Here is a 22,962-nt window from a genome sequence, read left to right on the forward strand (position 1 = left end):
GCCCTTCAAGCCGCTAGTATCAACTCGGCGTCTCCGCTGTACTAGAATTGTAAGGTTCTGTTCGAGGCCTATGACGCTGAGAAAGCGGATGATGAAGAAGAGGTGGCCGACCTGAAGAAGGCCTAAACAGCAGGAAGTCATCTATTTGTAAAATTTAATCTAGTGGAATTGTTGTAATAAATATTGCAGTTTGAAATAAATATTGTTGTGTTGTATAATTAATATCTTTGTTTGAAATGAATATCTATTAACCAATGGAATTTCATTGCATTCTGTTAATAATGAATCTGTTGATTTTGGCAATTCTCACTACTGTGTTAAACACAAAAGATGCTCCGAATTCGACCGATCATGCCGAGCACGAGGGGCACTCCGAATTCGGAGCCTTGGTAACGTCCAATCGTGAACAAGCATGAAAGGCGTTTCGAATTCGGAGGCTTTTTTGGTCGATCGTGCTGAGCACGAAGGCACTCCGAATTCAGAGTCTTGGTAATGGCCAATTGTGAGCAAGCACGAAGGGCGTTTCGAATTCGGAGGCTTTTTTGGCCGATCGTGCCGAGCACGAAGGCGCTCCGAATTCGGAGTCTTTGTAATGGCTAATCGTGAACAAGCACGAAGGGCGCTCCAAATTCAGAGTCTTTATAATGGCCAATCGTGAACAAGTACGGAGGGCGCTTTGAATTTGGAGGCTTTTCGGCTGATCGTGTCGAGCACGAAGGCGCTCCGAATTCGGAGGCTTTTTCAGCCGATCGTGCCAAGCATAAAGGCGCTCTGAGTTCGAAGTCCTTGTAATGGCCAATTGTGAACAAGCATGAAGGGCGCTCCTAATTCGGAGGCTTTTTCGGCCGATTGTGCTGAACACGAAGGCGCTCCGAATTTGAAGTCTTTGTAATGGCCAGTCGTGAACAAGCACGACGGGTACTCCTGTAGACACCCTATTTTTGACCGCCCTTAAGACTTGGGCGCCTCATGGTGAACACTCAATGAAGAATTCATATGCTATACAATTGTTCAATTTCCTCAGCGAAAAGCTTCAGTTCTCCAACTTCATAGCCAAAACCTTGTATCCCCTTTGAACCAAAACTATTTTTTTCTAGTCTGACCACTCAGAGGCCTACTGGCCAACAGGTGGCTGACAGACCAATTTTATTGGCCGGCCGGCCATCCCCCTTCTTGGCCGGCCTGCCATGTTTCTTGGCAGATAGATATTTGTTGCCAGTTGTCCCCCCCATGTGCATGCCTTGCACTAGCTTGCTCCATACAGATATTTCCGACTAAGGAACCTGTTTTTCTATAAATAGAGGACCATCCCTCTTCATTTTAGGTTAGAAAAATTCCCAAAAGCCAAAAACTTATCAAACACTCTCCCTCTCTATCTTGCAATATATATACACTCTACATACACTTCCTAAACCAAAAAATTAAGGTTCCTTGCTGAGATTATTGAGCCAAAATTTTAGCTCTTGAGGGTGAACACTTTGTGGTTTGTGAATCAAAGAGTATCTTCTCTTCAAATGTATAACTCTTGCCTTGTTTAGACTACTCTTCTCTCATCTTTTTCTTGGTGTTTCTACTCTGTTTTGGACTCTGTTTGTGGGCTGAAACTTGTGATTTAAAAGCTACCACAGGTGAAGGGGTTAACCACCATTTTTTGAACCTTATTCCATAGCTTGAATCCTTGTGTTTCCCACTTATTTCTCAACTTTTAGCTACTGATTTTCAGAGTTTTTAGAGGTTAAAATATGTGATTTTAAGGTCCAAAAAGTGGAGGAGTTGGCCACCCTTCCTTAGGCTTGCTTACTAGTTTTGTTCTCCTCTTCTTTTACTTGCTTTTTCTAGCTTTTCATACTAATTTTCAGCACTATTTTTTTTTTAGTTATGGGGCTGTTTTAGTATGTTTATTAAGTCATGCTTTGAATACCATGCTTATAGTGTTGTAAGTCCTCATGGATTTGGGGGTTTAGGCCTTAGACAGCAATCCATTTGAGTTGATAGCTTTTCATTCATTATTTTTGTATCCATACTCACACTTGTAGCAATCATCTCTGCAACCTCCCTCCTTTCTTGGTTTTCTTTTTTTTTGTTTAAGAGTTGTTTCAAACAATCGATTGTCGTTTAAGGCATGAGAAAAAGACCTTTCATGCTTAATGGTTTAATCTCTTTGGAGGTTCATTACCAAGGCATTATATCTCTCTTATGCTAAGCACAACTTCTTGTTTTGCACTTCTCTTCATTAGTGGATGTAATTATCATTTTTGGACAAAAATGAATAAAGAATGGCAATGTAATATAAAAGAGGCTAATAAAATTGGATTAAAAGAGGCAACAGATAATAAAATTGAGTTGAGTTCAATCGGACGTTATATTGAACCCATTGAGTCTTGAAACATTACATACTCTTTAGTGATGTTAATGAGTCAAGAATCAATGTCTACCATTTTCCTTGAGGTAACTTTATGATTGGGAGGAGGTTTTGTTGGTCTTTTATTTTCATTTATTGAGCCTGTCCCATCGATTCATAGATCATCACGTAGCAAGTTTGCGATGATTGATGGTCCATGAACCGAGTCTACTCCTCCCTTGATCATCTTCGTGATAGGGAGAGGCCGAAGGGACAAACATCCCTTGGAAGCACTCTGTTTTTGCTCTGTTTCAATTCTATGGTAGTAGGGCAGTACCCAAAAACAATGGCTGGTCAGCCGACCACTTTCTAAGGCTGGCCGGCCACCCTATTTTATGCAGGCAATGTCATTTTCATGGTTGAACAGAGCAGAAGCTGGGGCAAAAACAAAATAATTTTCTGACTACAAACAAAATAGAAACTGGCAGTAAACAGAGAGGTTTTCGGGAGAATGTTCTTTGTGTGCATGCGGCTCCTCGTCTTCCGTTCCATTGATTTAGTGCTTTAACATTAGTGTGTTGTAATTAATTAGTTAGCTTAATTTGGACTTGTAATAATTAGTTAATTTAGCTTATTCATTTATTTGGTGTGTGTAATAATTAGTTTAAATAGGACATTCATTCGGACCCTCTTGTATGAAGGCAAGCTTGTAATATTGTGTATGTCTTCCAATCCCCATTCTTTCTCCCTTTTATTTACTTGCTTACGATGGTTACATATAGTATCATATTTTTGGTCTCATATCATTGCCATGACTTGTATCCATTTTTTGCATGCATTGGATTCGGTTCATCATTCTAACATTGTTATCATTTCCCCACTTACGTGAATACGTGCGTTGCCACATGCTTTGAGTTAAACCATGTAACATGTTAAAATAAACCGAACCTCATAGTTGCATTTTGTATGTGTTGCATTAGTCACTTGCATATTTAGGAACATACATTTTTCTAATTATTTTATTTTTCTTTGGCTTGCCTCGGAGTACTAGGTGAGCATTTATTGCTTTAGCATATTGTATGTGTGTTGGTGTTGCCATGACAAGCATATTACCATGAGGTTAAGTGCTTATTTGATATATCTCTTGAATGCCTGTGGATGAAGGTTTTTTCGCCTAAGTTGAAATAACTTTTATTAATGTACATATGGGCTCGTTTTTTCAAAAAACACATATTCAAAATTCTTTTCAAACAAACATAAAATCAAAACGTTCCAAAGTAGGTGAAATAGTGTACACTTATGCCTCACATAGTAATGTTAGCATAATAATCGGAACAAGAGTACATAATGTACATAAAAATCATATCATGATTAGTAGAGGCTGATCTTTGATCGGGTGAGTAGAGTGCTCAATTCATGACCTTCCCCTCTCATACCTAAGTTCCCAAGCCGAGACACTTTGGTTATGACGGACAAGTGGCCTTTGGCACGAGTTACGGGTTTTCTAAATTTCTCAAAAATATTTAGCTGACGACTTTGAAATCTGGCAATGCAATCCATTTCTAGCATTTGATTGTAAATCGATTTTTCAAAGATTTGTCAGATTTGAACTTTGTGTTTTTCTATTTCACATTGCACTTGTGAAACTAGATTCAGAACCACAGGAGTTTGAACTATAGGGCTATTGTATCCGAGGAGACTAAACCCCTCCAAGGAGCACGAGAAACCAGCTACAACTCCGAATTCGGAGGCTTTTTTGGCCGATCGTGCTGAGCACAAAGGCACTCCGAATTCAGAATCTTTGTAATGGCCAATCGTAAACAAGCACGAAAGGCGCTCCAAATTCGGAGTCTTTGTAATGGCCAATCATGAACAAGCACGAAGGGCGCTCCGAATTCGGAGACTTTTTGCGGCCAAATGACCATCTGAAATCAATTATACGAGAAAGAGCTGCTGAATCACTAATGAACTATATAGATGCACACACGGTTACATAGCAAAAAACACAAATAACCTCCAAGTTATTTTAATGATAAAATTTGCATAAGTGGGTCGAATTCCAGGGTCGAGACAGTCTTTTGCCAGTCATGTCTAAGAGCCTATATGCCCCTGCACCGGCAATCGAATCAATTTGATAAGGGTCGTTCTAGTTGGAGCCGAGTTTTCCGTTCATTGGATTTTTGGTGGCAGGGAGCACTTTCTTGAGGACCAATTCTCCAGGGGCGTAACGGCGCAACTGTACACGCTAGTTATATGATTTGGTGAGCTGCTGCTGGTATTGCGCCATGTGCACAAGAGCTCGATCTCGGTGTTCTTCAAGCAAATTCAGGTCTAAGGCCAACATCATATCATTTCGTCCTACGTGAAAAGCTCTAGACCTTAGAGTGGGCATGCCGATTTCAAGAGGGATGATCGCCTTTGTCCCGAAGCATAAGGCGAATGGTGTTTCCCTAGTAGATCACCTCGGAGTAGTGTGATGAGTCCACAATACGCTGGGCAGCTCTTCAACCCACTTGTCCTTGGCCTTCTCAAGTCATTTCTTAATTCCATCTAGGACCACTTTATTAGAGGCCTCAGCCTGACTGTTGGTTTGTGGGTAAGCTGGTGAGGAAAAGTAAGGCCGAATACCATACATGTCACACAATTCCTGATAGACACCATAGTCGAATTGGGTGCCGTTGTCGAATATAAGTGCTCTAGGTATGCCGAATCAGGTGATAATGCTCTTTCATACAAAGCGTTTGACATCCACGTCCCGAATATACACCAGTGGTTCTGTTTCGACCCATTTCGTGAAGTAATCTGTTACAACAATCAAGAATCGTTTGTTTCCCGGAGCCCTTGGCAATGGTCTGACGATGTCCAGGCCCCACTGAGCAAAAGGCTAAGGGCTAGTGGCGGAATTCAACTCTTCGGCGGGCAAATGAGTTAGGGGAGAGAATTTCTAGCATCGTTCACATTTCTTTACATAGTTCTCAGCATCAATACGCATAGTTAGCCAATAATATCCCTGAGTGACGGCTCGATGGGCCAATAATCGCCTCCCGGAATGAGCACCACAACTGCCTTCGTGTATTTCAACCAAGAAATCCTTCACTATGTCTGGATGAACACATTCCAAGTATGGCCCAGAGAGAGATTTTTTGTAAAGCTTTCCATGGGGGTCCAAATAGTATCGTAGGGCTTTATTCCGCAACTTGTGGGCTTCTTTCTTATCTGCTGGCAGCTTTTCTGAGGAAAGAAATGCTGCGATGGGATCCATCCAACTCGGCACTGAGTCAACGATGTTGACACGAAGAGACTCAGGGGCGCTAATACTCGGCTTTGGGATGAATCCCATATCGATGGTTCGCTTGACCTCCAAATTAATGGCAGAAGCCAAACAAGCAAGGGCATCATCATGAGTGTTTTGATCACGGGTGATCTGATTCAACTCGTGGTGGTCAAACTTTGTGAGCAAAGAGTTTGTTGTTTTCATATAGGCTGACATTCGGTCATTTTTAGCCACATACTTCCCTTTCAATTGATTGATGACCAATTTTGAGTCACAAAAAACCTGTAATCGTTTGGCGCCTAGGTGAAGTGTATTACGGAGGCCGACCAACAAGGCTTCATATTTGGCCTCATTGTTTGATGCATCAAAACCTATCTTGATTGTCTGCTTGATTATTGTGCCTTCGGGGGTTATGAATCATGATCACTACACTTGCCCCACTGCCACGCTAGTTAGATGATCCATCGCAGTACATCTGCCAAATATCCCTAACATACATTCTCCACTCCGGTTAAGGCCGAAGGGCTAGTTGGTCAAGTTTGAAGTTGGCATGGTATCATGTAAATTCGGCAACGAAGTCGGCCAAAACCTACCCTTTGATAGCCGTTCTGGGCAAAAATTGTAGGTCATACTAGCCGAGTTCTAATGCCCATTTTGAAACTCGCCCCAATGATTCCGCACTACGAAATACTGGTCAAAAAGGATAGTCCATTAGTACCCTTATAGTTGAGCTTGGAAATAGTGCATCAGCTTCCTGATAGCCACCACAAGAGTCAGGATGAGCTTTTCCAGTGGTAGGTACCGTGTTTCGACGGCGACCATCGCTTTGCTAACATAAAAGATGGGCCTTTGCTTGCTGAATTCTTCCTTCAGTAATACGGCCCTGACCGCCCGATACGATACTACCAGATACAAGATGAGCAAGTCACCTGGTGATGGAGTTGCCAAGAGTGGTACGGAACGGAGATACACTTTCAATCCGTCTAGAGTGTTTTGGCATTCAGGGGTCCACTGAAATGTTTTTCCCGGCCGAAGTATGTGAAAAAATGGTCTACACCGATCCGAAGAACGGCTGATGAATCTGTTGAGCGCTGCGGCCATCCCCCATTAAGTTCTGAAGTTTTTTGGCCAACTTAGGTGAGTCGAGTTCTGTGATGGCCGTGATCTGTTTCGGATTGGCCTCAATTCCACGATGGTTTACAATATAGCCAAGGAACTTGCCAAATCCAATCCCAAATGCACACTTCGAGACGTTGAGTTTCATCTTGTACTTCCGAAGAATGTCGAAAGTTGTGGCCAAATTGGCTAAGTGAGCATGCTTTTCTTTGGACTTCACTATCATGTCATCGATGTATACTTCTAATATTTGATTAGCATCCACTAATGCTCTTGTTCCCAGTACTTCTTGCTTGATTAGGGTCCATCTATAAGTTAAACATGTTTAAATCAACCAAAATGGTTTTTACAGTTCCATTCCACCAGTTGAGTTGGTAAAACTATTTAACCCTAGCTTTCTGTCATGGTAGTTCTTGCATTGTCTATCTAGAAACTAAACAAAGGAAATCATGATCCAAGGCTCTAATTTCTGCTCAATTTGGATTGACGTAAAATAGAAAACATTTTGACTCACTTTAAGTAACTTCCAGTATGACATGTATTTTTTCAACCCCAGCATTGCATTGATTACTCCATACCATACTTTGCAAGGCATGCTTTATAGAAAGTTTACAGGATATGAGTAGTAATTGTATTCATAAACTTGCATTTCTGCTGAATTTGAAAAAAGAATTTTGCATTTCTTCTAAAGAAAATTGTAATGAATGCCTGGTTTTATTGCTAGATCATCATTTCTCAATCCTTAAGCACGTAGATATCTCAGCAAGAAAGAATGCAACTATTAAATGAGATTTATCTTTGGGATAATATCAGGAAAATTGGGAAATGATCTGCAAATCAATAGAGTACACATGAGAACTGTAAGAGAGTGCAAGTGAGAACTGTGCCCTTGCTTTGGGTATTCTAACACTTCTAAAAAGATGGCGTGTCCTTGTCGGACACCGACACTCGTCAGACACTTCCCAACATGTGTCTGCCACTCATCCAAACGTATCTTATTTATAAATAAATAAATAATTAGCTTCGGACACTTGGAGGATATACATGTCTATTGCTTAAACACACACAACTAATTGTAAGTTTGAACAAAGTAACTTAAAATACGACGATAAAAGAAAAACAATGTCAATTTATAGAAATTAGTGTTATATTGCATTTATTTATTGTTTTGGAATGATATATAAATATATAAAATTATATATTTTGTTTGTGTCTCCATGTGTTGTGTCTTGCATTTTTTGAAAATTACCATATTGGCGTGTCTGTGTCATATTCGTGTCGTGTCACGTGTCCATGTCCGTGCTTATTAAATTATGCTATCTACAAGCTGTTTATTTCATTACATTACATGCCCAAAAAAAATGCAGGTTCCTTCTTAAGTTCACAGGAAAGGAGGATGAAATCAATCTTTTGGGCGATGGGACTGAGAAACCGGAGTTTGGAGAGTGGTCGTGGATGTCACCGGAACAAGTGGTTGACCTAGTGGGTGCAAGCTTACGTTTACCATGCTGAACTGGTTTCTGAAACCAGATTTTTTTGTTGGTTTGATTACTTAACCATTTTCTGCATTTTTTTCTCTGCAGATAATGGACTACAAGAAGCCTGTTTACAAGAAAGTTATGGAAGCCTTTTCCCCCTATCTTCAATAAAATTAGCTGATCACCTATCAGAAGGTTACGTTTGGATAGCAAGAATCGAAGAAAAGGAATGCGAATCTCATCACCAGGAACTTCATTATTAATAATAAGATTCATGTGTCGGTATAATTCTAGCATTTAGGTTGGTTAGAAATTCTCATTATGAAAATTTAAATATGGGGGACCAATCTACTTATTTTAGTCTTAAAATGATCTTCATTTTTTAGGAATGTGAGATTCTCGTGTAAGGATATGTATGTAATCTCATTTTGTCCTGGGAATTATGTTCCCTGCTTGAATGCACCCCATACATCGAAGTGAGACTTCAAAAAAAATTTCATTCTGCCTTTTCATTCTTACCATCCAAATAGGCTTTCCCCCCCTCATTGGTGGGAATCAAACAAACAATTGTTAATCGACTCAATCGTCACTTGAAAAGCAACGATGACAACATGGGTTTATAGTTAGTTGGGCAATCAGTGTGGTCGCAATTTCTTCGTACCAACCAATATGGCTATTAAACTTCTTGTGAGGTGAGATGTAAGAATCTGGATTCTCTCATTGTCTTCTCTACTTTGGCTCCCTACTTGGAACGACCCAGATTGGGTCAAGGGAGATGGATGGCTCAGATCACATCGTCAAAAAAAAAAAATTAAACCAAATTTTTGCTAAAGCATGAAAGAGGAGAGAGACTATCACACCTCACCCTCACCCTCTTCTTGTCCACCTCACCCAACCCATCTCACCGGCGACCCTCTCGATGGTGACCTTGTTGCTGGAATTTTTGTGATTGTTGCTAGAATTTGTGTGATTGTTGCTAGAATTTGTGATTGTTGTGATTGTGATTGTTGTTGGAATCTTTTTTTTTTTGTTTTTTTTTTGGTGACATTGTTGGTGATTATTTTCTTTCCCTTCAATTACTCCAAGCTATGGGGACGCATAAAAGTAGCAACAATGGCCAATGGACGGTGGTCGCCGGTGAAGAATGGTGGGCAGTGGTCACCGACGGACAACAATGGTGAAGAATGGTTGACAATGGTCGCTGGTGGACAAACAACAATGGTCTCCCGCTCTCTTTTCGTTTGCTCAGCTGTCTCCTTTTAAGTTTTAATTTCTTAATTTTTTTAATGAAGTGATCTGAGCCACCAATCTCCCTTGGCAAAATCTGGGAGCCAAGTAGAGAAGGCAAAGAAAGGATTCGGATTCTAAATGTATGTCTCAAGGCATTGGACCATAATCATTTTAAAATTTGAATTTTTTTTTATATATTTAGTTATTAAATAAAAAAATTTTAATAAAAAAATTTAAAATTAAATATAAAGACATCAATACTTACTTTTGTTTTGCAACACATAACATTTCAATGCATAGAAAGAATCTTACTGTCATCAAAAGTGAAACTGATATCTGAACTTCAATTATCACCTTGACTTTGTGTTTTTTTGTTTAATTTTTCTCATGAAATATAAGTGTAAAAGAAGCCCTTTTTATGTTTAAACCATGTATTAGACTAAAAACTTAACCTCTCAAAGCAAGTTCTTTATATGCATCATCCTCATATTCTTGTGCTAAAAAGGCATACAAGGCAGTATTGACACACATTATGATGCGAGTAATGTTAAGAATTTTGAAAAAAATATCATGAAAATGATTATAAAAACTTCTCCACCGTTAGATTATACATATAATAAAAACACCACACACTAATCAAAAGATGAAAAATTTCATGAAATATTTCATTATATTTTTTTCATGAAGCATTTCATGATCTTTAGTATTATTCTTGTGATGCACACGCCTTTAAAGAGGATTACCTAAAAACCAATCTCAATGCGTTTTGTTTTAATCTTGCTTCAACAAGAATCTCAATAACACCTTTAAAAGATTTTGGTACTAATTTATACATGCCAACCTGTTGATTGCAAAAAGATAATCTAGATTCTACTTGAGGAAGTTTGGGCAAGAAATAAAAATTGAATATGTTAAAAAGTATCTATTCAACAAAAAAACAAAAGTATACATTGGTGTATGTATCATGCAAAATGTATGCATGTAGTTGAAATGCTACACTGAAGAAAGCTTAGACTATATATTTCCCAAACATTTCAATCAGCAGCCTTATAGGCTAAAAATGAGGAGGTGCCAAAGTATCTGCATGCCAACGCCCTTCCAGTGGAGGTTGGATTGGAGAATGCCAACTGAGATGGTTTCAGCAGTAAACCTTTGCAAAAGCTCATCCTGTGCAAGACAGAAGAAAGCAGGAAAAAGATCAGCCAATTGTTGTCCAAAACTCTTTAAAAAAAACAACTAAATATTCTGCACAGATAATAAGTCTTCAAGGATGCACATGCACATTGTCTATATCCAATAGAATTTCTGGGTTGGTCTCAAAATGTGCAATATGAGGGCTTAGCCGCCTACAGAGCAAGCTTTTCATCAATATAATGAATTGAAAAAAGCCTGAAAAGAACGACACAATTTTATTGCAGAAGGCAAGTTGTGGTCATACTAATGCAAGTGCTTTTTTCTCCCGTACTAAGCCATTTGACAGGATTTTGTTACTAAAATTATTGAGAATCTCTTCTCAAATCTCAATGTTTTCAGCCCCTCCAATTTTGGGAGCAAGAGAAATTTGTGCATAAACTAAAACTAAACTTGTTATAATCAGAAAAAAAAGTAATGCAAGTAATTCAACTAGCTATTTTGAGGGCTTAAAACTCAGTTAGGTTAGCATCTACCATCATAATTACATTTCTCGTATTGAAAAGTCACATCACTTGTGATTCACATAGCTCATTAAAGAAAATATATTAAATTCACCTCTCATCTCATCTGGATTGGACAAATAAATTCAATCGCTATGTCTTTCAGTTTTCTCTCTTTTTGATCTTCACAATTGACACAGGGGAGTCGAATTGATAAGTAGGGCACGAACTCTGTGAAGTTTGGACTTACCTTACAGCATCCAGTAATTGACAAGCAATTTGCTTCCTTCTCATAGAGGGTGCAACCCAAATGGCTCTAATCCCACAAATGGCAGGAACAGCTTCATTTCCAAGGAATATTGCTCCCATTAGGTCCTCCTCTGATGCCTCGGGATTAATTGCTGAAGGAGCTCTTTCCACGGCCTCCCTTTGAAAATTAATACCACCAAATTGAAGTATAGATGAATTAGATCCGTTGTTATTTGTATTGGTATTGTTGACACTTTTTGGAGGCCCCGAGTTTGATAGAACTCTGTAAGCAGTTTTGATTGACTCTGCAACTAAACAACCAGCAATCCTCTGATGGAAAATATACAAATAAACCTGCAACCAAGTGTGCAACAAATAAAAACAAAGTGCTGATTTATGAGAGACATCTAAACTTGACTGACGTAATTATTAGCACCCAATAATACGGTTCCCTCCGACCTTGCAGAGTTTATGAATCAACCATCCACTTCCAAGATCCATCTCCATCATCTGAACAACTTTTTGAACCTGTCAATGAAGTAAGCACCCCCATTAAGGTTGTGATGCGATGATGTGTTCCTATGCCATGGAGCATGTTTTTCAAGTTCAAAACATATTAAAACAAATGCTATCTGGTTGATTGACCATTGAACATATTTTCAGCCAAAACAAGTGTAACTTTTTTTTTAAAAAAACAAAAATACTCTTCTTCAGGCAAAAAGTAGAATAAAAAAATCTACAAAGTATTCTTGTCTTCTAGCATACCAATATCAATCAAGCAAAATGTTAAAAACAAAACATATTTTTATGATAGTTAAAAAATACATATTTGTCCACTTTAGCAAAGTAAAAACGGTTTACATCTTACATTGCTAGTGTGGTCATGTGAAATCAGAAGTCAGTCACAACAATGTAAAGAAGTGATTTGATGTTGGTTAAACTAGCAAGTGGCCAATGAATTAAATAGAGTAAAATGGACAAAATTTATTCATGCAGCCAACTACAAGTGTTGAAAAGTTAAACCAAGTTCCCTGAATCATCTAAATTTTTTTGTTATTTGGTTCCCTACATTCATTTGTGTTCCTTGATGTGGTTCTTGGCTTCTGAATAATACATTATCCCTATGTTTCATTTGGTTTTGTTTACTGGTCTGGAGAATTTTTATTTGCACAAGTCCACATTAACATTGCATTTTTAAGTGCTATTGAGAGGAAGGAATTGGTATACAATAACACAGTTAGGAAAGATTTTCCCTTTGTCTACAAGTGTGAGGAAAGTATCCCTCAACTTGGTTCAAATCCATCATGTCTTAGTGTAACATAATGAGGCAACTAGGACGATGTTACTTTGTTATTTTTGATATTCTAAACTTACCAACCTCTAGAGTCCAATTGTGGAATCTCGGATGTGGTTCATACAAGTAGGCATCAGGCTTTTTTTGGGAGGGAATTTAGGGTTTGTACTAATAAGTAGAATATAAAGCAAATCTCTTGCCTTTTTCTTATGAGCAGGCGGATCACCATCCAACACCAAAATTATGCGCCCCGATTTGGTTGAAGGCAAATGAACAACTCTTTCATTGTGCCAACCCTGTAAATGGAATTAGGATAAGATTCTAGCACTTTTGGGAAAAGCATACCAAAAAAAAAACTTTCAGTACAGTACCTTGAATTGGATGCCATGAGAGCAATCCTTGTGAAATTCCTTGTGAACTTTCTCATCCCCTTCATCCCCACAAGCAAACTTGAACCCACATATAGAACAAGTACACAGAAGAAAATCAGATTGTCCCAAATCCAAATGAAGTTGAACGGAACTTCTCTTCTTGTTCTGGTTTTTGGCTGAGATTGAGGTGGCGTTCGGAGAACTCATTGAATTGCACTCCTTCGGTGCTTCTTCAATATGTTGAATAGCAGCTCCATTGCTACAGCATAAGAAAGCAAAGAAGTCTAATACAGAATGGACATGGTAATCTGTTCCCAGAAAGGAGAATAACAAATCCCTTATTTCAAATCTGAACAGGGACTTATCATGCAATGACCAATTTGACTTTAATATGAATGTTCACAAGAAAGTAAAGCCCAAGTATATAGTTGTTTAAGGTGCATTTTATCACTTGCAAAGAAGAAAGGGTGCGAATAATATCGTTTGAATTTTGAATTCAAGGGACTTTCAGAACAAGAAGATTCCAAAAGGAAAATTGGCCCATGTATTGTCTGAGAGAATAATCATAATCATGGTTTCAATTCCCAACATTAGCATCACACTAAGAGGTCATACAATCACTACATGTAAGTGTTTTAGAACCAAACTTTTCCGTTCTCAAAAGCAAATTTTTTGTTGCAAAAAACATTATGAGACCAATACTAATCGTCGTGTGAGTCATCAAGAAAAGATCATCTCGAAAAGTAAAAAGATTGACAAAATTTTGAAAAATGTTACTAATAAATGCACTTTTAGGGACAAAAAAATTCATGCCAAAAGGTTTACTCGTGAGAAAGAAATTTTGATCACAAAAGAATAGTAATTAATGTCTAATTTTGTTGCTAAAAATACAACAATAACACTTTTGGCAACTAAGATATTTAGTCCCTAAAAAGTGATTTCTTTCATAAATTTTTGTCTCTAATACCTTAATTTGTTATAACAATTGATCTAGGTTAATGTTTTCCTGAAGCACAATCTTCACCTCAAGTTGTGTTACATGGACTCTTATATTTCCCCCAAAATACCCGTTGTCCACTGGATATGATAAGGGTAAGAATGTGGGATATGTGTCTAACACCCTTACCCAATTTAGACACTCGGATCCTTTAATTTGTTACAATATACGAAGAAGAAGAAACCCACATTTGCTAGTAAAGCAATAGCCTCTCACATGAAGTAGAGGTATAAATTTCCTGTTTTTCTTGAATCCTTCTCAATTTCTAACATATTTCTACATATTTTACATCTCAACTAAAAATATTATACAATATGCAATATATATGCGTGTGTATATGATGCGTTCCTGTACTCATATTCAATTTTGGACACATATCCAAGATCCTAAGATCTAGGAAGCATAGATATGGATACAAAATACGGGTAAGATATGATATGGATACAACAATACGGCAAAACTTAAAAAAGTATGATACGGGAAAGGTGAGGATACATTCATAAAATAATTTTTTTATAATTTTTAGTAATGTAGTATGTATAAAATAAAATATAATACAAGAGCACATTCATAAAATATTTAGTACTAAATTTCTTAATATCAAAAAGAGATATTTCTATTCATAAAAGAGCAATCAACTAATAACCAAGCATACTGACAAAGAACTAACAAAGGATTCAATCAACTATTCAAGGAAATTCAAAGAACAACAATAAGCTAACAAAATTAAGTAATTTTAACAACAGCACTAAGTCATAATTTCCAAAATTAAAAACAAAAATAAAACAACAATAGACAAAAATTAAAAAATAGAAACAAAGTGATTTTTCATTAACACATGAGTGAGCAGCCCTTATAGCAAAGCTAACAAAGTAGAAATTCGTCTATCACAAGGGAATAAATAATGAAAATACAAGGCCCATAGAATATGAAGAGACATAGAAAGAGAGGGAGAAAGAGGGAGACAACATTGACCTTTGAGAAAATATAAATATAAATACAAAATAAGAAAAAAATTAGATACTTAATAGCTGTGTTAAAATATTAAAAAAAATAAATTGGATACTTATTTGGCATATCCCTCCTGTATCCTACCGTGTCCCTCACATATCCTTTGCATATCTCTCCCATATCCGAAATTTAAAATAAATTAAAAAAAATTTAATTAATTGGATACTTATTTGCCGTATCCAATACTTCTACGACACCTTTTTTGGAGTATTCATGCTACATAGCCTAAAATTTAAATTCATGAAACACTGACGCTTGGATACATACAAATACCCGATACTCATCCCCAAGTCCATGTAACATAGCCCTCAAGAATAAGACCAAATGATTACCATTGCCCAACAAATGCACACTCAAGCACAAATTGAGGGGAAGGCTCGAACCTAACTTTAATTTCTGTATTTTAAACAGATGTAGAATTGTACAATACTGTTTGCTATTCAGTTTTCACTGAGACAATTATACAAACACATTTGACGCCTCAATTGATGATCACTCTCAAATCAAAAACTAGGATGTGGGTTTGAAAGTACAATCACTGACTAGAATGAAAACACAAAAACACAAAGCCGCAAGGGACATACAGACAAAGAAGCTGTTGGGCAGTGGAGCTACGATTCTGGGTTTGATGGAGAAGTTGAGACAGGTTTGAGGATTTGGGTGGTGGTTGAGGATTGAAGAAAGCGCTGATCTTTGCTTGCATTGCTTGGTCCTGCGCGCAGCGTTGTCGTCGTCAAGGCTTCAAGTCCTTTTTCTCTTTCTAGACACATCTCTAATTTCAAACAAAGAAGATTCCCGCAATTTTTCCAAAATTATAAAAAGGAAATGCTATTCACCTTATTTGGTTTATTCCTCTTTGGAAAATGAGTGAGAGCACTAATTAGTGCTATCACTAATGATGTGACAGTGGGTCCCACCAGGAATGATTTGATGTTTTGGCCTTAGTGTTGTATTTTTTATATTTTTTTATTGAGTGCCATGTCATTAGTGGTCTTTTTAGAGTTCCAAAATTAATGGTCTCTATCATTGTTGTTCCTCTTTTTACAAAATTGATTTTTTTTTTTTTGTATTTTTTACTGAATTTTTTTATTATTTTAAACGTTTTTAATTTTTAAATATCCCTAATGTAAATATACTTAAAATAAGTATAATATTTGTGAAATTCTTTTTAAAAAAAAATTTACTAAATACCAAAAATACTAAAATTTAATATATTTTCGTATTATTGTATATTTATTGATTTTTTAAAATATTTTTTCACAAATATTTTACTTTTTGGGCATGTTTGTTTGAACGGATGGATAAGGAGAGATTGTAATCCATCGGACTCTTAGTCCTGGGATACATTGTCCCGAACTATTTGATTGGACTGGATTTGTATCCTATGTTTGTTTAGTTATATGATTAGATATCTAAATTGAACTATTCTATTGAATCTTATGTTTGTTTAAAATATTGTGGAGAAAGATAAATGTTCAAAAGACTATTTTGTCCTTTTGAATTATTTACTAAATAATAGGAATATTAAATCTGAATTATAAATTTTATTTAATTTTTTTACTAGAACTTTTAAAAAATTAAATAAAAATATTAATAAAAATTACATAAATTTATTTTAATTTGTAGTTGAGATTTTTAAATTTTATTTTAGTTTACTAAAGTATAATTAATACCATATGATTATTAAAATAAATAATTTAATAAGCTATAAATAACTTAATAAATAAAATTTATTAAGTATAAACAATTTAATAAAGTATGAATAACTTAATAAATAAATTTTATTTTTAAAAAATATTAAATAGTAGATCGTCAAAAATATAATTTCACTATCTAATCACAAGAGATGAGTTATCTTATGGATTGTGTCTCCCCTCCCCCGTGGCCCGCGGATAGAACAATCCTATAGATTTGGGATTCATAGTCCAGTGCAAAAATTTTGAATCAAACAACAGACTATTAGTCTGGATGGATTATTAGTCATATCTCATGCTTGAATCCTTCCAAACAAACACCACCTTCATATACATCTACGTTAGGTACATCTACAAAGAAAAAAATTTGCTTAAATATTAAAAAATCATTAACAACACAAAAAATAAAAAAAAAATAATTTTTAGAAAATCTATCAAAACCAAATTTATGAATACTTTGGTAATTTCTGTTTGCTTCTACATTGTCCAGGGACGGAACTAGAAATTATACTTAAGGGGGCCAAGTATTTTTTTTGTATCGGTACATTACTATAACAAGATAATATTTTACATATGAATGAACAAAGTAATTTATGAAAAGAAAAAATAATAATTTCTCAAGTTTTGAACTAATAAAGAAATCATTTTATTGGTTGATAATATTAAGTAAATAAACAGTATACATACCTTTTTGATTTAAAATAATAATAATAATGTGGCACACACGTATTTTATAAATAACAACAATGATACATATATTAAAAAAATTATCCAAAACAGAACTCAAGAAAAGTAGTACATCTATGCACTAAAATCGTAATATAACTCACATACCACCAACTTAATTCTATATCATTCACTTCATTTTTAAAATAACTTTTAAGGTAAATTTTCATAGTTCGTAACATTTTTCATAAATAAAGTGATTAGATTATATTGATGCTATTTAGCATGCCAAATAGTTAAAGAACATCTCATCATATATTGTGAAAAAATAATAAAATAAAGATGTAGAAAAATTATTTTCAAAAAATGAAGAGACATTCTTATTATATATTTTACAAATATCATAAAATATAAAGGTGCAAATGTAATTTTTCAAAACTTGGGGGAACCAAGGCCACCCCCAGTCCCTCTGTAGCTCCGCCTCTGATGTTGTCCTAATTTCTATATTTATATAGTAGTGAAATTGCAGTGAATATAATATAATCTTATTGTAGAATAAATACGTAAATCTTATTATATTTTTTTTCCCTGTGTTTGATTAATTCAATTTGATGTGGTTAGGCCTAGAAAGGCCATAACCCACTATGAACAACCCAAGTCTATCACTTAGGGCCCAATTCATAACCCAACTGATAAGGCCTAGCACAGCCGGAAATTAACATGACATGAAGGACCAATGATATTCAGACATGTGGCAGGCAAAGGACAAGCCACATCAGCAGACAAAAATCTGCAAAGTTATTGCACTGCACATCGCCATTAATGCAGTCCATTACAGCATTTATTACGACAATACCTCTCCGTCGGAACAGCACCCCTAGGGATGGCAATTTGAAACCGGCCCGACGGTGACCCGACCCCCCGACCCGGAATTCAGCGGTTATTCACCGAAAAATATCTCCTACGGGCCGGGGACGGTATTCAAAAATTTATCCCCGATGATATTCGGACCGGGGACGGGAATATGTATTTCAGAACCGGACCCGGCCCGGCCCCGACCCCGTCCCCCGGCCCCGCCCCCGTCCCGCATGGTCCCCGAGATAAAATGACCCTTTTGTCCCTGGATATATATATAAATATATATATGCATATGCTTGTCTTTGTTAGGGTTTCACGGACATACACAAAGCCTCTCACACACTCTCTCTCTCTCTCTCCCGCCACTGGTCTGTCCCTCTCTCTTTCATTTGTCACCGTCGCGCCTCCCTCCGTCACCGGCGATCCTCCCTCCGTCACCGACGATCCTCCATCTGTCACCACCGCGCCTCCCATCTCTGTTTAAGTATCTCTCTCTCTCTCTCTAGGGATTTCGATCTAGGTTTACATATATGTATATTATATATATATATATATATATATATATATCTGAATGTTTAGATCTGAGTATAGATCTGTAAAAAATACAATATAGATCTTTTTTTTTCTCTCTAAATTTATTTATTTTATATTGATAATCAGTTGTATTTTTTATGCAGATCTATCTCCAGACCCTGATAATCTGTGCTTGTGAATTATTGATAATCTGTTGATCATTATCTTTCACATCAGGTTTGATCTGTTGATATTATTGATAATCTGTCTATATTATTGATAATATGTCTATTAAGATGATGATCTGTCTATTTTTTTAATGATCAAGGGAATCCAGCTTCCCTTCTCTCCCCTGTAATTTCTTTTCGATTTTTTTTTAAAATGACAAGGGTACCATTTTTTTTGTGAAAATTTTGCTACAAAATATATTATTTTTAAGTTCTTGTTTACTGTGTTGATCAAATAATTTAAGGCGGAGGGAGTATCTGTCACACTTGTTTACAATATTTTCTTCCCCACAAGGATGAAGATTTTTTATACATAACAATTTTAAATTCACCTTAGTATTGTTGGTGTCCTGATCCAGACATGCTTAGGTACCTGCTGTATGATAACATTTATAGTTGACTATTTTTTATTTACATAAAATATTATGCAACAAATAGTTTCTTTCCTGTTTGGTTGCATGGAGATTAATTAGATATTTGATACGATTTTCAGAGGGGTTGTATTAAGGGTGAGGGGTCTCACATTTTTTCATTTAAGAATTAAAACATCATTTACAATGTTTTGATCCAGATGAAATATTCTGTAGAAAATTACCTTATGTATGTCAACATGTACTCTATAGACTAAAAAGAGTTTAAATCTAGTATTTGCAGTATTGTTGGGTGTGTTTTCTTTTTCTCTTTATTTAAATTCTAAATTGGCTACCACTATTTGTGTGGTGAAAATCTAGCGTTGTTTGATAATCTACAATGTAATTAGTTTTTTGTGGCATGTTTGATTGGAAGGATTAAAGCATAGGATTGGGATTATTAATCCGTGGGCCCAATCATCCTATGTTTGTTTTGACATTTTAGTTTAGGATTATTAATCCAATGGATAATTAATCCAACAAATTTGTAGGATTATTAGTAATGGGGTAGGGGTGGGATAACTAATACCACACTAATTTAATAGGATTATTAATACCTCACTATTAGTGTTGTGAATCAAACATGGCCTTGAGGTTTCAACTGTAAGTGATTATTTTTAACCCGAACCAAACACTTTTTTTCATTGTTTTAAGCATTACAATTTGAACTCATTCTTAGAAGAAACCAATTAACATTTTAGAAAATTAGTTATGATGGATTACTATAATATTTTTATATTTCAGTGAAGTACTAATAAGGATTGGCCAAAATGGATTTACTAAAATGCAATGACAACCACAATTACTACATCTAGGATTGGAACTGTTGTTCAGTGCCTCTTTTAGGCCAAAGTGCACAAGGGTTTGTGATATCATCATTGCAGAATGTGTATGAAACTAGCTAGATTTGTTGGAATTCTCAGAATTTCTATTTAATTTTTTTTTAATATGACTAGGGGGTTAATTTGGCAGGTGTTGGTTTTGAATACTGGCCCTGCTTCTTGCTTATTTTCATGTCTTTTTAACCTTCAACACCATTTGACTAGCTCTATATGTAATTTACTTATCAGAATAATCAATCAATTAGTAATATTTGCATATGGTCTCTACAGTAGTTCAGTTTTTTTGTTTGTTTATTTATTTATTTATTTTTGGAGACATTGCTTATGATTAAATTTGAACCAGAATTGCCATCAAGCAGAGGAGAGGACCTGCAGTCAAAGTGCTTGCTTGAACTCTACGGACTGGAGGTATTTTGATTCTATTGCTTCCGTGCATGTGGAGCTTATATTGATCAGACACAATTTGACAGTGATTATTTGAACTAATAGAAGATATAATTTGGTTGCATTTTGTTAAAATGATTATTGCCACAAATCATGTTTTGCTGCATTAGTGATAATCAATGTTCACAGACAGAACCTGCTTGCTTTCCCTTTTGTAACTGATGACAAGGATCTGGCCTTTTCATTTTAAAAATTACTTCATCAAGAATATTTAAAAATATGCATGTGAAAGAAAAATGTATCCTAAATAATGAGTTTTCTTCTGGATTAGAAGTCTCTCTAACTATTATTTAGCGGAGAACCCGTATTGCATCTTCTGTATGGGTTTGAAGAAACAATGGATTTGCTTTTTTATGTTGTAATGGATATTTTTTTTTTTTAATTTCAATTTTTTGGTAACCTATCCCTTGCGGGTTGTGCTTGGGATTAATTATTCTCTTTGGTACTTGTTGAATTTTCATGTGTGTGTGGGCTGCTGGACAGATGTTTGGTTTGTGTTATTTTGTTGCTACATGATGTTTTGTTTGTGTTATTTTGTTGGACTGCTGAATTTTCATGTTGTAATGGATGTTGAATTTTCATAATGTTGCTACAGGATGTAATGGATGCTGAATTTTCAGGATGTTGCTACAGGATTTAAATGGATGTTTATTGATGTTTTGTATTTTGCTTCAGGATGTTTACATTTACAGATTTTTACAAATTTTTTTGTTGCCTCAGGATGTTTTGTATGTTGGCAACAAAATGTTGCTTCAGATAATGTTGCTTCAAATTTTTAATCAATTTACAGATGTTGCTTCAGATTTGTAATCAATTTACAGATTTTTAATCCATTGTTTCAGGATGAAAATGGATTTTCAGGATGTTTTGTAAAAATGGATGCTTCAGAATGTTTTTAATCTATTTACAGATTTTTACATATATAAAAAAAAATTACCACTGGGGATTTTCGGGGTCGGGGATCCCCGATCCCCAATCGGGGGCGGAGATGGGGCCGGGTATGGGTCCCCGTCAGGGATCGGGGACGGGGCGTATATAAGTTTCGGGGATCGGGGACGGGGGGGAGTAGTCCCCGGCCCCGCCCCGCCCCGCCCTGTTGCCATTCCTAAGCACCCCCTCACCCTGAACAAGGTAAGCTACAACATAGACTTTCGGCCAAGGTGGCAAGTCGGAAGGGACGGCGAAATGATTACCAAAGGATATAAGTAGACGTTGAAGACAAGAAGAAGGTTAAGTTTTCTATCTCCAATTCATATATCTACATTACACTTCTCTTTCTCTAACTTGCTCGTTGGAAGGTTCGCTGGGGGACTCCCCGTTTCCCTGTTGAACTTGTGTGCAGGTTCTCTGGTGGGCTTGAACACTCAGTTACCGGTTGAAGAAGCGTGGATTAGTCCGACCCATTCCACCTGGGACTCGTTGTGTAGTAACTGTATCATTACAATTCATTTTATATTTTTTATTTACTATTTTATATCTCATTGACCCTAGTTAAGAATTGTCAATTTCCTAACATCAGATTGATATTTGTTAAAAACTTCAAACATTTTCATTTTTAGGCCATTCTCTCTATTCTATAAACATGAATTTGATGGTACAATGTCAACTTCACATCACATATCAACTGAAGCTCTAGACACCACATCGACATTGTTCAATAATGAAGACAAGCTATCTTTAGTCTTCAACATGAAGCTCTTGCCAGAGTGAGAAATCGGGACAATTGAGGAGGCCTCATAGCCTCGTAGTCCTAGCCACTGTCAATCATTTGAGCCATTGCCAATCATTTGATTTGGATTTCCACGACTGCGCCCTCCGATCATTTGGTTGGCTTATAAGATTTTGCTTGGATAATCAGATGGACTTCATAGGCCCTGTTTGGTAGAGCTGTGGGAAAGTGCTTATAGCTTATGCGTAAACAGCTTATAGCTTATAACTTTCAGCTTAAGCTGATTTTCAGTTTATTCTTAAAGCATCTCCTGCCCCACTTAAAGAATAAGCTGTTTTCTGACTTCCACAAAGCTATAAGATATAAGCTATAAGCTAAACCAAACACATCAAAATAGTTTAAATTAAGCTGAAAGCTGAAATAAGCTGAAATTAAGCTGTACCAAACAGGGCCATAGTCCCAAACAAAATAAATTGTGAAAGCTAATAAGGTCTCTTTTGGGCATACCAAAAATAACCGTTAAAAACTCATTATGGACTTCATGCATCACGCTGAGGAACAGTTCACCTAAATTTGCCTATTTACTTTTATTATCTAAAATCTTCTCTCCAAACTTATAATTTTAGGGGGAAAAGAAAGACAGA

The 22,962-nt window shown here is 36.2% G+C and overlaps 1 protein-coding gene and 1 long non-coding RNA gene across 4 annotated transcripts; one reads left to right on the forward strand and one right to left on the reverse strand.

Annotated features, from left to right (window-relative positions):
* Positions 1–2,728: 2,728 nt before the first annotated feature.
* LOC145817601 (uncharacterized) lies at positions 2,729–8,773 on the forward strand. The gene is made up of 3 exons (XR_014359402.1): positions 2,729–3,060; positions 8,099–8,213; positions 8,315–8,773. It is a non-coding gene; the product is annotated as an uncharacterized LOC145817601 (long non-coding RNA).
* A 1,549-nt stretch (positions 8,774–10,322) lies between these two features.
* LOC114257658 (protein CHROMOSOME TRANSMISSION FIDELITY 7) lies at positions 10,323–15,844 on the reverse strand. Of its 3 annotated transcripts, none has more exons than XR_014359403.1 (6): positions 15,580–15,842; positions 12,988–13,246; positions 12,817–12,912; positions 11,782–11,850; positions 11,189–11,676; positions 10,323–10,606 (listed from the first exon to the last, which is right to left on the reverse strand). XR_014359403.1 is itself a non-coding variant. In XM_028197441.2 (6 exons), the coding sequence occupies exons 1-6, from the start codon at positions 15,696–15,698 to the stop codon at positions 10,474–10,476; spliced, it is 1,029 nt and encodes a 342-aa protein (XP_028053242.2). In that variant the 5' UTR covers positions 15,699–15,842; the 3' UTR covers positions 10,323–10,473. The 3 variants fall into 3 exon arrangements, 2 of the variants coding, with proteins under 2 accessions (XP_028053242.2, XP_082768873.1); XM_028197441.2 differs by having other exon boundaries at positions 11,324–11,676; XM_082912747.1 differs by lacking the exon at positions 11,782–11,850 and having other exon boundaries at positions 11,324–11,676; positions 15,580–15,844.
* Positions 15,845–22,962: the final 7,118 nt, after the last annotated feature.

The sequence above is a fragment of the Camellia sinensis genome, unplaced genomic scaffold (assembly GCF_055761805.1).
Source record: "Camellia sinensis isolate YWXY unplaced genomic scaffold, ASM5576180v1 Unanchor47, whole genome shotgun sequence".
Taxonomy (NCBI): Eukaryota; Viridiplantae; Streptophyta; class Magnoliopsida; order Ericales; family Theaceae; genus Camellia; species Camellia sinensis.

Excerpts from the sequence above, each read along its gene's own strand:
- LOC114257658 (XM_028197441.2), bottom strand. The coding sequence starts at position 15,698 with ATGCAAGCAAAGATCAGCGCTTTCTTCAATCCTCAACCACCACCCAAA. Across the intron at positions 11,677-11,781 it reads TGATTCATAAACTCTGCAAG|GTTTATTTGTATATTTTCCA; the intron begins GTCGGAGGGAAC and ends ACTTGGTTGCAG. Across the intron at positions 10,607-11,323 it reads CAATTACTGGATGCTGTAAG|GATGAGCTTTTGCAAAGGTT; the intron begins GTAAGTCCAAAC and ends TGTCTTGCACAG.